The sequence below is a fragment of the Hyaena hyaena genome, unplaced genomic scaffold (assembly GCF_003009895.1).
Source record: "Hyaena hyaena isolate Hyena2069 unplaced genomic scaffold, ASM300989v1 scaffold_673, whole genome shotgun sequence".
In the NCBI taxonomy this organism is placed as follows: Eukaryota; Metazoa; Chordata; class Mammalia; order Carnivora; family Hyaenidae; genus Hyaena; species Hyaena hyaena.
This window is the reverse complement of record NW_024081308.1, coordinates 878,624-891,418: the sequence shown is the minus strand read 5'-3', so window position 1 is coordinate 891,418 and position 12,795 is coordinate 878,624. Positions and strand designations below refer to the sequence as shown.

The 12,795-nt window shown below is 34.7% G+C and overlaps 1 protein-coding gene across 2 annotated transcripts in view; it reads left to right on the top strand.

Annotated features, from left to right (window-relative positions):
* Window positions 1–12,795, top strand: part of CEP76 (centrosomal protein 76) — a 37,358-nt gene that overhangs the window by 9,512 nt on the left and 15,051 nt on the right. For both annotated transcript variants that reach the window (XM_039217241.1, XM_039217240.1), the window contains exons 8-11: window positions 2,486–2,674; window positions 5,390–5,556; window positions 9,286–9,619; window positions 12,372–12,589. In XM_039217241.1, the coding sequence (XP_039073172.1) occupies window positions 2,486–2,674; window positions 5,390–5,556; window positions 9,286–9,619; window positions 12,372–12,589 (908 nt within the window). The remainder of the gene's footprint in view (window positions 1–2,485; window positions 2,675–5,389; window positions 5,557–9,285; window positions 9,620–12,371; window positions 12,590–12,795) is intronic.

The window sequence follows — 12,795 nt, the reverse complement described above, 5'->3', positions numbered from 1 at the left end:
TACTTCTCCTCCCTTCCTTGCTTGTTTAATAATAATAATAATAATAATTCACTTAATCATAGCTTTTAAATTTTTTAGTAACAGAAAAATTTTTAAAGAGCTATAGAAGTTGATCTTTAAGGCCATTAAATTTTAGGAAAATGTTATAAATCACTTGAGGATTGAGATTATCTTTTTAATATTAGATTGTGATTTCAGGACTTAATATTCTCATACTACCCCAGATTAATAATAATACTGAGTTAATGAGTTAATATAAAAGAAATCCAAGTAATAGTTTTCTACTTCTCTCTAAAATTAGAAATCATGATATTCTGTTTTAAAAATGAGTACCTTGTGGGGCACCTGGGTGGCTTATTTAGTTGAGAGTCAGACTCTTGGTTTTGGCTCAGGTCATGACCTCAGGGTTCCCCATGCTGGGCTCTTCACGCCTGCTTGATTCATTCTCTCTCTCTCTCTCTCCCCCCTCCTCCTCTATCCCCCCTTCCCTCTCTCTGTCTCCTTCCCTCCACTGTCTGGCCCTCCCCCAACTCACATGTGTGCACACTCTCTCTCTCTCAAAATAAATAAACAAACATTAAAAAAAAATGAGTACCTTGAAACACACCGTATGCTTAAATCTCCTCCCTTTTGCCTGTCTCTCTTCCTTAGTTTCTTTATCTGTCTTTGGTTCTTCATTCTATTTGAGTTTTTTTTTTTTTTTTTGCTGATTCCTAAGATAGCATGGGGGAGGTGGAGAATAAGAGACCACCATGGATATGTTTGAGCCAGGAGGTACTATGGGGTGGGAGAGGACAGGGAAAAAAAATCAGTACCTTTAAGAGTTGAGAACCATAGTGTGGAGTGAAATCATAATATTTTCCTCTGCATCATAAAAAAATTCACAGACTTTCTCACTATAATTAACTGAAAATAATAGGATTTTTTTTTCTTGCTAAAGTATGGGATTATATTGGAGAAGTGATGTTTTTGTGGTGTAGAAAGACATAATTCAAACAGATGATGTTTTTGTTGGCTGAATTAGGTCTTATTTCTGAGGAGTCTTGCCATGATAGAGAGTGTGGTCTTTGAATTTTGAATAGAAAGTAGACCTTTGACTTTGTCATCTCAATAATCATGAAGTTAGGGAAATGTGGGCTTTTGTAATGTTAACTCGACAAGCATAGTGGTGGACAGTCATCAGAGACTTTTGTATGCACTGTAGCTCTTTAGTTCAACTGCTGGGATATATCTTGTATTTGAAAGATGTTTTTCTAAAATGATTTTCAAAACTCTGCTTTCAGTTGATTTGATTAACTAATCATTGTTTCCTGTGGATCTCCAAGTATAATGTAAACAAACTAAAAATGAGTTCTGATAATTTGTTTTATCAGTAAATCAGAAAAGTTATTGTTTGAATACACAGTATTAAATTCTGTATGATATTATGGAAGAATACTTCGGCTTAGAGCCCGTCTCCATCCCCTACCCACCTGCCTATTCTGTTTTCAGAGGAGTTTTGTTTTGTTTTGCTTTATCGAGGAATAATTGGCAAATAAAATTGTATATATATAAAGTATATGACATGACTTGATATACATATATGTTGTGGAATAACTACCAAAATTAAGATAATGAACACATCTATCACCTCACATAATTAACTCTTTTTTTTGTGTGGTGAGGATCCTTAAAGTCTACTCTCAGCAACTTTCAAGTTAACTATATTAACTACTCACCATGCTATATATTAGATCCTCAGAACTTACTCTTGTTATAACTAAAAATTAGTACCCTTTAACCTATATCTCACCTATTCCTCTCTCTTCCCAACCATTCTGTTCTCTATATGTGTGAAATGAGCCTTTTTTTTTTTTTTTTTTAAAGCTTCTACATATAAGTGACAACCATCATACAAGATTTATCTTTCTCTGTTTGGCTTATTTCATTTGGCATGATACCCTTCAGATAGGTCCATGTTGTCACTAATGGCAGGATCTCCTTTGTTATAGCTGAATAATACTCTGTTGTATATGTAATATCACATTTTCTTTACTTATTCGTCCATTAAAGGAGATTTCAGTTTCCATATGTTGGATATTGTGAGTAATGCTGCAATGAATGAACATGGATATGCAGATATCTCTTTGAGATACTGATTTCAGTTGCTTCAGATATATGTCCAGTAGTGAGATTGCTGAATCACGAGAGTTCAAGTTCTTATTGTCAGACAGCTCAAGGTTCGAATCCCAGCTTTATTGGATAATACCTGTAGCTTCAGTTTCTTCATTTATAAAATGGAAACGATAAGAGATGTTAAAAGGACTAAAAAAAAATTGTATGCACAGCCCTCAGCTGCCTTAGTGCTGGATGCAGGGTCAGCACTCAGTAAGTGGTGGTGTCCAGAATTCTTTTATCCCATGTTAATAATAATCTAAGAAAGAGTGTTAAAATTGGGGATGATTAATCTTTCATTACAGTTAATGTTTTCCTCCTTTTTCCTCAGGATGAAAATGGGATAAATAGACCAGTCTGTTCCTATATTAAACCACTTCGAGCAGGGAGGCTTTTGGATACTCCAAGGCAAGCAGCCAGATTTGTTAATGTCCTTGGTTATGAAAGAGCCCCGGTTATTGGAGGAGGAGGTAAACAGGAACAGTGGTGCACTCTGCTGGCCTTTCTCTGTAGAAACAAGGTATCTTACATACGTAATAGAATTGAAAACAGTACATCATAGTTATTGTGAATTTATCGCATTTGAAAATAATTAACTTAGGAAAATGGATATATTATCCGTTTGAACTAGTCAGAATCTTTTGTTTTCAATACATAAAGAAAAAACTTGGCATCTTTATTTTCTTGTGTAGTTTCTTATTTGGTGTAATATTTTTGTGAGGTAGAGACAAGTCTCAAGTGTCAGAAATTAAGATATAGAGGTAAGTTAAACAGTGAATAGAGATGGTGCTGGGATTAGAACCACAGTCTTTCTAGTACCATTCATGTTAAAATCTACTTAAATGATACCTTTTTTAAAAAGAGAAAATGGCAGTCCAAAATGAATATGGAAAAAAATCTTGGATTGCATGATATATCGTTTAGTTTTGAATATAAGTGTATATTTAAGAATTTGTGTAGGGGCTCCTAGGTGGCTCAGTTGGTTGACCATCCAAGTTTGCCTCAGGTCATGATCTCACAGTTTGTGGGTTCCAGTCCCGCATTGGGCTCTGTGCTGACAATGTGGAGCCTGGAGCCTGCTTCAGATTCTGTCTTTCTCTCTGCCCCTCCCCCACTCATGTTCTGTCTGTCTGTCTCTCTCTCTCTCAAAAATAAACATTAAAATTTTCTTAAACACTTTGTTGATCTTTATTTAAAAAGAAAAGAATTTGTATACATTTATTGATGTTAAATGAATTGGTTTCAATAAACTAATTTTATAGATTATGTGATATTTCCTAATCTGTGTTCTACAAATGTTGGTATATAAAAATAAGACTATCTTTAGCATTCCAGTTCTATAGAAACAGAAAAAAAGAACTTTATTGTTTTGAAATAATTTTATTGTTTGAGGTTGTATAAATAGTATGAGTATTCATTCACAAGGCAAAGTTCATGCAGTAGAACCTATTTAGATTAGAGATTGATGTGTCAAAATGATTTTATCTTAAAAACAATTGAAAAGTTAAACATTATAGAAGAATTATTTTGATTTATTCTCAAGCTGTGGTTTCCAAAAGTTGTGTTTATGGATTTAGGCTTTTTGACTTCAAATATAGTAGGAATGGTATATATTTAAAATTATTATGTAAATCATTCTTTTGCAAAGCAAATAAGCACCCTTTTATTCACTATTTTGTTTACCTGAGTTTGTTTAAAGAGAAAGCATATCTTAAAATTAGAAGCTTAAAAATTATTGAAAAAGTTATTCTCGCACAAACAACAGCATTATAAGAGTAAAGGTGAAATTTCATCTCTTATATTTTTATATTTTTCTTCTGTGTATTTATCATTCTTTCCATAATTATAATAGAGATATAAATAAAATTTTGTGTCCTTTATAATTTAACATTATGCTATGAACATTTTTCCATGTGTTGCTACAATTTTTATGATCTCCATTTTTAAATGGTTGTACGAATAAAGTTTTCTTTAGTTGATATACAAAATCTGCTTAACTATTTTGCCATTGTAGGAACTATTCCTTTTGGCTACAGTAGGCTTGCTTCCAATTTTTTGATATACTTGTAAGTGAATTTTTCATTGAATATCTTCGGGAGTGTTATTACTTTTCTTTTGAATTTTTTAAACTATAAAATCTCAGTATAGAAATTATTGAGTGTAAAAGGTTGGATATTATATTTTTCAAAAAACCAATTTGATGATTTTAAAATGCTATTGGTTTTAGTATAGTTAATAAAAAACAACGGTGCAGAGCCACTAATATAAAATTTAGGGGGGAAATCATCTCCCATGCTAACACTGAACTTAATAGTTATTTTTGCTTGTGTGTATTACCCGTAGTCCTACACTTACCTACACTTAACTACATCTTCATATAATTGTAGCCTTATTGTTTATATCTTGATTTTTTAAATTATTTTCTATTTTTGTGGTTTTCATAAATTTTTGAATATTTGAGAGTAATAGAACATTATCAAAGAAAATTTAGAAAATAGAAGGGAAAATTATATATAACCTACCATAATTATTGCCATTGTTAGCCTTTTGTTGTTCTCTCACTCATTTTTCCTAATGTTTATTGCCTTAAGATGATCACATACAGATACAGTAACTCATTGTTTTGAGTATTTTCCCATGTATTTGCATTTCTTGATGTATTATTTGTCATCTTGTCTGTTCATGTCCTTTAGCTATTCATCTTTAAAGTCTTGCTGCTTGTCTTTCTATATTTTATGAGTTTTTATATACTTTTGATCTGAAAGCCCTCTCTTTTATAAGTTTTTTTAATGTTTATTTATTAGAGAGAGAGAGAGAGAGACACACAATGTAAGTGGGGTAGGGTCAGCTAGAGTGGGAGACACAAAATCTGAAGCAGGCTCCAGGCTCTGAGCTGTTAGCACAGAGCCTGATGTAGGGGCTCAAACTTCCGAACCGTGAGATTATGACCTGAGCCGAAATCAGTTGCTTAACTGAGCTACTCAGGGGCCCCTGAAAGCCCTCTCTTAAAGTATACATGTTATGACTATCAGATTTGTGAGCACTGACTGTGTAAGATAATTTAGGGTCTTCTAAAATTAGTGTATTTTGCCCCCTCACAATTGTTTCAGCATAACACTAGACTTATGATTAAAAGTGAAAAAATTAATACTACTTTTTAATTATAATTTTATATTTGAATATTGATGAGGAAACAACATGAAGGAATAAATACTTAATTCACTTCATTTTCTAGGGTGACTGTGAAGATCATGCTAACCTTCTGTGCAGTCTTCTTCTTGGATATGGATTAGAAGCCTTTGTCTGTGTTGGGACTAAGGCAAAAGGAATACCTCATGCATGGGTTATGACCTGTGGAACTGATGGAACTGTCACTTTTTGGGAGAGTTTAACAGGACACAGGTTTGTCAACTCAGCTTACAAGGATATTAAAATGAAAATATAAACGTTTTAAATTATAGACTATTTATATTGGTGATACTCAAAGGCACATACTCGTAATTTTTATTATTAAATCCGTTTTGATGACTACGTAAAAAATTACTTCAGTTAAAATAGCTGTTAAACTTGAAGAAAATTTGTATACCTAAAATATTCTTTACCAACTTGATTTTGGTAAAAACAAACAAACAATTACATTTTATTTATTTTTTTAAATTTACATCCAAGTTAGTATAGAGTGCAACAATGATTTCAGGAGTAGATTCCTTAATGCCCCTTACCCATTTAGCCCATCTTCCCTCCCACAACCCCTCCAGTAACCCTCTGTTCTCCATATTTAAGAGTCTCTTATGTTTTGTCCCCCTCCCTGTTTTTATATTATTTTTGCTTCCCTTCCCTTATGTTCATCTGTTCTGTGTCTTAAAGTCGTCATACGAGTGAAGTCATATGCTATTTGTCTTTCTCTGACTAATTTCGCTTAGCATAATACCCTCTAGGGGCGCCTGGGTGGCTTAGTCGGTTAAGCGTCCGACTTTAGCTTAGGTCATGATCTCGCGGTTCGTGGGTTCGGGCCCCGCGTTGGGCTCTGTGCTGACTGCCAGCTCAGAGCCTGGAGCCTGTTTCAGAGTCTGTCACTCCCTCTCTCTCTGACCCTCCCCTGCTCACGCTGTCTCTCTCTCTCTCTCTCTCCTAGAAATAAATAAAACATTAAAAAAAATTTTTGTTTTAAATACCCTCCAGTTCCATCCATGTAGTTGCACATGGCAAGATTTCATTCTTTTTGATTGCTGAGTAATACTCCATTGTATATATATACACCACATCTTCCTGAACCATTCATCCAGTTTATTTTTGCTTTTTTCCCTTGCCTCTGGAAATGTGTTGAGTAAGAAGTTGCTGTGGCAACGGTGAAGGAGGTTTTTGCCTGCTTTCTCCTCTAGGATCTTGATGGCTTCCTGTCTTATGTTTAGGTCTTTCATCCATTTTGAGTTTTTTTTGTGTATGGTATACAAAAGTGGTCCAGGTTCATTTTTCTGTGTGTTAATACTCCAGTTTTCCCAGCACCACTTGCTGAAGAGACTGTTTTTATTCCATTGGATACTCTTTCCTGTTTTGTCAAAGATTAGTTGGTAATACATTTATGGGTCCATTTCTAGGTTCTCTATTCTGTTCCATTGATCTGAGTGTCTGTTTTGTGCCAGTACCATACTGTCTTAATGGTTATAGCTTTGCAATACAGCTTGAAGTCTGGGATTGTGATGCCTGCAGCTTTGGTTTTCTTTTTCAAGATTGCTTTGGCTATTCGGAGTCACTTTTGGTTCCATACAAATTTTAGGATTGTTTGTTCTAGCTGTGTGAAGAATGTTGTTTGTTTGTTTTATAGTGATTGCATTGACTATATAGACTGCTTTGGGTAGTATTAACATTTTAACAACATTTGTTCTTCCTGTCCAGGAACATGGAATATTTTCCTATTTCTTTGTGTTTTCTTCACTTTCTTGCATAAGCTTTCTAGAGTAGTCAGTGTATACAGATTTTTCACCTCTTAGATTTATTCCTGGGTATCTTATGGTTTTTGGTGCAATTGTAAATGGGATTGATTTCCTTGATTTCTTTTTCTGTTGCTTCATTATTGGTGTGCAGGAACTGATTTCTGTGCAATTGATTTTATATCCTGCGACTTTGCTGAATTCATGGATTAGTTCTAGCAGTTTTTTGGTGGAATCTTTTGGGTTTTCCATATAGAGTATCATGTCATCTGTAAAAAGTGAAAGTTTGACCTCCTCCTGGCTGATTTGGATGCCTTTTATTTCTTTGCGTTATCTGATTGCTGAGGCTAAGACTTCCAGAAATACAGTGGCAAGAATGGATATTCCTGTCTTGTTCCTGACCTTAGGGGGAAGCTCTCAGTTTTTCCCCAGTGAGGATGATAGTAGCATTGGGTCTTTCATATATGGCTTTTATGATCTTGAGGTATGACCCTTCTACCCTACTTTCTTGAGGGTTTTTATCAAGAAAGGATGCTGTGTTTTGTCAAATGCTTTCTCTGCATCTATTGAGTATCATGTGGTTCTTGTCCTTTCTTTTATTAATGTGATGAATATCTTGATTTTTTTTTTTGTGCCTATTGAACCAGCCCTGCATCCCCAGTATAAATCCCACTTGGTCGTGGTGAATGATTTTTTTAATGTATGTTGGATCTGGTTGGCTTATATCTTGTTGAGGATTTTTGTGTCCATGTTCATCAGGGAAAGTGGTGTATAGTTCTCTTTTTTAGTGGGGTCTTAGTCTGGTTTTATAATTAAGGTAATGATGGCCTCATTGAAAGAGTTTGGAAGTTTTTCTTCCATTTCTATTTTTTGGAACAGCTTCAAGAGTATAGGTATTAACTCTTTAAATATTTGGTAGAATTCCCCTGGAAAGCCATCTCTCCCTGGACTCTTGTTTTTTTGGAAGATTTTTAACTACTAATTCAATTTCTTTACTGGTTATGGGTCTGTTACATTTTACTTTTAATTGTGTAATTGGATATGCTTTTTCTGGTGTTTTTCCGCAAGCCTAAAAATAAGCTCAGGTTGTAAATCATGATTCCTTTTGAAAATTTGAGGTCACCAACTACACATTGGTAAATCCACTGAATACTTTTTTCTTTTAAGTCCTTTTGTCTGTCATCAGATTTTTTAGAGTTCATTGCTTCTGTTCCCTAGGACCATTTCTTTCCTTAACTTATTCCATACCACTGTCTTTCAGCTTTCATTATTCCTGTTTGGCTATTCTTAATTTTCCTTTATCTTATCTTTAAATGTTGGAGTTCCTAAATGGTCATCCCTGGGCCATCTTATCATTTTTCTGAATTTTTCCCTGGTTGATCATCATTTTGGTTAGTTGTACCTAATAATGTGTAGTTAAATTATTTTAATTGTGTTATCTGAGATGAACATTTTTGATCTTTTTAAAAAAATTTTTTTATAGTTTATTGTTGAGACAGAGAGAGACTGAGCACGAGTGGGGGAGCGGTAGAGAGAGAGAGGGAGACACAGAATCTGAATCAGGCTCCAGGCTCTGAGCTGTCAGCACACAAACCATGAGATTGTGACCTGAGCCAAAGTCGGATGCTTAACTGACTGAGCCACCCAGGCACCCGAACATTTTTGATCTTAATGACTATTCATAGAATGTATTCTCATGTTAAGGTAGAGTTGATTTAAAAAAAATTTTTTTTTAATGTTTATTATTTATTTTTGAGAGAGAGAGAAAGAAAGAGAGAAAGAGCAGGAGCGGGGAAGAGAGAAAGAGAGAAAGAGCAGGAGCGGGGAAGGGGCAGAGAGAAAGGGTGACACAGAATCTGAAGCAGGCTTCAGGCTCTGAGCTGCAGCACAGAGCCCTGCATGGTGCTTGAACCCTTAAACCACGAAATCGTGACCTGAATTGAAGTCAGATGCTTAACCACCTGAGCCACCCAGGCACCCCTAAGTAGAGTTGATTTTTATATCATAATATGTGCCATACAATTATTGTATATAGAGTAATTAAATTACAATTTAATTTAAATATAAGAAGGAAAAACAAGTATTAGTCTTGGGAAATACTTATGGCCTTAAGTATTAGAATAATTTTCTTTCTCAATAAGATTCTGCCTTCTTAATTTTTAAGTTTTTATTATATAAAATTATGATTTATTTCTTTTAGGTATATCCACAAACCTGTCAATCCTGATGAATCTCCAGTTACTGAACAGCCCAAACCATTGTACCCATATCGAACAATTGGTTGTGTTTTCAATCATCAGATGTTCCTGGGAAATTGTCAGCCCTCTGACTCAGTAGAAATCTGTGTGTTTGATTTGAATGATGAATCCAAATGGAAACCCATGAGTGAAGAAGCAATCAAATCTGTGTGTGCTCCAGGAGCTACAACATCCCTTCCTCCCTTTCCCCCTCTATGTGCATCTACAATTGATGCTTCAGTAACAAGTAATGAAATAGAAATGCAGCTAAGGCTACTAGTGTCAGAACACAGAAAGGTAATTAACACTGACGTTTGTAGTTTTATGCATTTTTTCCAGTTTTTTATGTATTTAATAGTTTGGGGAGGGGGACAGGTGGGATAGTGCAGTCACTTTTATCCCTTAACAAAGCAAAGGGCAGCAGAGTTCTTGCCCTTAAGAAGCTTATAGTTTTGAAAGTCATGAGAGTTAAGTTCTAAGACTCAAAAATTTCCAAATATACCAGTACTTGTACTTTTTTTTCCTTTTATTTATTTTGAGAGAGGTGGAATCCCAAGCAGGCTCCATGCTGTCAGCACACAGCCCAATGCTGGACTTCCTCTCAAGAACCTTGAGATTAAGAGTTCTTGACCTGAGCTGAAATCAAGAGTCAGAGGCTTAACCAGCTGAGCCACCTAGCACTCCCACCAATACTTTTAGAGTTTATTACTTCCTTCTAGAAATGAAGAGTGGTGAAATAGTTCAGATTTTGTTCAATGCCACTGTTTTTTTTTTTGTTAAATACTTATTTATATTATTTCCCATGAAAATATTGTGTTAAAATTTTTCATATTCATTTTTTCCAGGTTGATTTTTTTTTCTTCCTATTACACTAACTTAGGTAGATGTAAAATTATATCCTTCCAGCTTTAATTTGCATTTCCCTGATTACTAATGATATCAGATCTCTTATTTATTAGCTATTTTGATTTCTTTTAAAGTACATTAAAGAAGACATAAAAAGCATTAATCATAAAGGAAAAGATTCATGTATTTTAAGAATCTTTGTTCATCAAAATAAACCAGTCAGAGACTGAAAAGAACAGTACTGGAATGGGAAAAAAAAGTTATTTGCAATACATATGACCAGTATAGGACTAGAATCCCAGAAGATTTATTTGTAATTAACCTTTTGGGATTCGCTAATAGATTCCCTACCTCTGGTGAATCCTCTTTTCTGCATTTCTTGAGGCCATCAAAAGCAAACTGATATATCAGATATGTTCTCTGGGCTCCCAGTTACTATAAGCTTTGGCCTCTAAAATCTGTAGTTCTTTGCTAAGTTAAAATCTGTACTTCTTTGCTAAGTCATCAAAGCATTTAAAAGTATATTTTGGAAAATATTTAGTCTGGCATTTGTAGTTCTTAGCAGTAGATTGGTCAAGGATCTAGTTCACTGTACTGAAAGCCCCTCATTATTGTTCCTTTCCCTCCATCACTCATTAGTGCCTTTTAGTTTTCTTAGGTTTTGTTTACAAACAAAACCAGTATTTTATTACATTGTAAGAATTTGAATGGAGAAGGAAAACACCCTGAGTGGCTCGGTTGGTTAAGCGTCCCACTCCATCTAAGCTCAGGTCATGATTTCATGGTTCATGAGTTGGAACCCCACCTCATGCTCTGTACTGACAGTGTGGAGCCTGCTTGGGATTCTCTCCGCTTCTCTCTCATAGCCTCTTCTCACTTTGTGTGGTCTCTCTCTCTCTCTCTCAAAATAAATAAACTTTAAAAAGTTGTTCTTTACTATTATTTTTTTAGTTTATTTGATTTATTTTGAGAGAGAGTACAAGTGCATGAGCAGGGGTGGGGCAGAGAGATGGAGAGAGAGAATCCAAGCAGGCTCTGCTCAGACACCCTGACTGGGTCTTAATCCTAGAACCTTGGGATCAGAACCTGAGCCAAAATAGAGAATCAGACACTTAATTGACTGAGCCACCCAGGTACTCCCCCACCCGAAGAAAGATAAAACTGAGCTAGATACCAGTGTTGATCACTAAGTTAATAGCGCCTATAAATCAGCAAGTGAGATTTACTTTTTTGCCACCAGAAACAGATAGATGATCTTGGACCTTTGGGGTCACTTGGAACCAGTTAAAACCTTGAATGCAAAATCAAGAAATGCTAGAGATATATTATGATAATAAACTATTTAAAATTTTGAGAAGTTTTTTATGTTTGTAACTGTTTTTAAAATGTCAGTGTGTCTAGATACTTGTAGTTTCTCTGATGCTGTAAATGAAGTCATAATTGCCTTCAACATTCCTAGAAACATGTTTGAGGCTCCCCAAGGGCCTATAGCATGTCTTTTTCACCTTTTTATCTCCTTACAGTATAAAAGTTAGTGTTTTTTTTTTTAAGAGTAAATGCTCAATAAATACTTGAATTTACTTATACATGCAATTTATTTGTTGACCTTTCTCAGTACAGTTGAATTTCTGTTGGAACAATTAAGCAGATTCAGTCGTATTATTTAAAGTCAAATAAAATGTGATTTCAAAATTCAGTGACACCATGTTTTTCATAGTAGGACTGTTCCATATTGTCTTTTCTAGTGGATATTAAGGAAGTATAGGATTTTGGAGCCTTTACTAACATCATTATACTGAAAATTTTTCATTTAGGGATGCCTGGGGAGCTCAGTTGATTGTGTATGACTCTTGATTTCAGCTCAGGTCATGATCTTGTGGTTTGTGAGATTGAGCCCCATGTTAGGCTCTGTGCTGACAGCATGGAGCCTGCTTGGGATTCTCACTCTGTCTCTATCTCTCACTCTCAAAATAAATAAATAAACTAAAAAAATTTTTTTTCTCTAAGAAGTAAAACCAGATACCTGTAATTCCTTTTATTTTTTATTTGTATGTGTCTTTATAATAATTACTAGAAAGCTTACAAAATTATGACAGGTTTTAAGAATTTTCTCTTGGCATATGTTAAGTCAACACTTAAAAATTGGTTTTTAAAATATTAGTGTGTTTCACCTTCTTTAATTTTTGTCTTTTGATTGTTATAGGATCTGGGTCTCACCACTGTTTGGGAAGACCAGCTTTCCTATCTCTTATCACCAGCTTTGGCTTCTTATGAATTTGAGCGCACAACAAGTATATCTGCAGGCAATGAAGAATTTCAAGATGCCATAAGGAGGGCTGTACCTGATGGTCACACATTTAAAGGGTTTCCAATACATTTTGTATATAGAAATGCAAGGCGTGCATTTGCCACATGTCTTCGGTAAGGTACAATTTTGAATTCATAAATGTTACTATTGGCTTAGCAATTTTAGCAATCTTTAGGAATGACTTTAGAATCACATGGTGAAATTTTATAATGATTTATTTGCCTTGCCACAGATTGTGAGTCTGAAATGTAGCTCTAGATAGTTGGATAATTTTCCCATTTATTTTGGTGCAATATCAGTTGAAGATTTCTAATCTTCT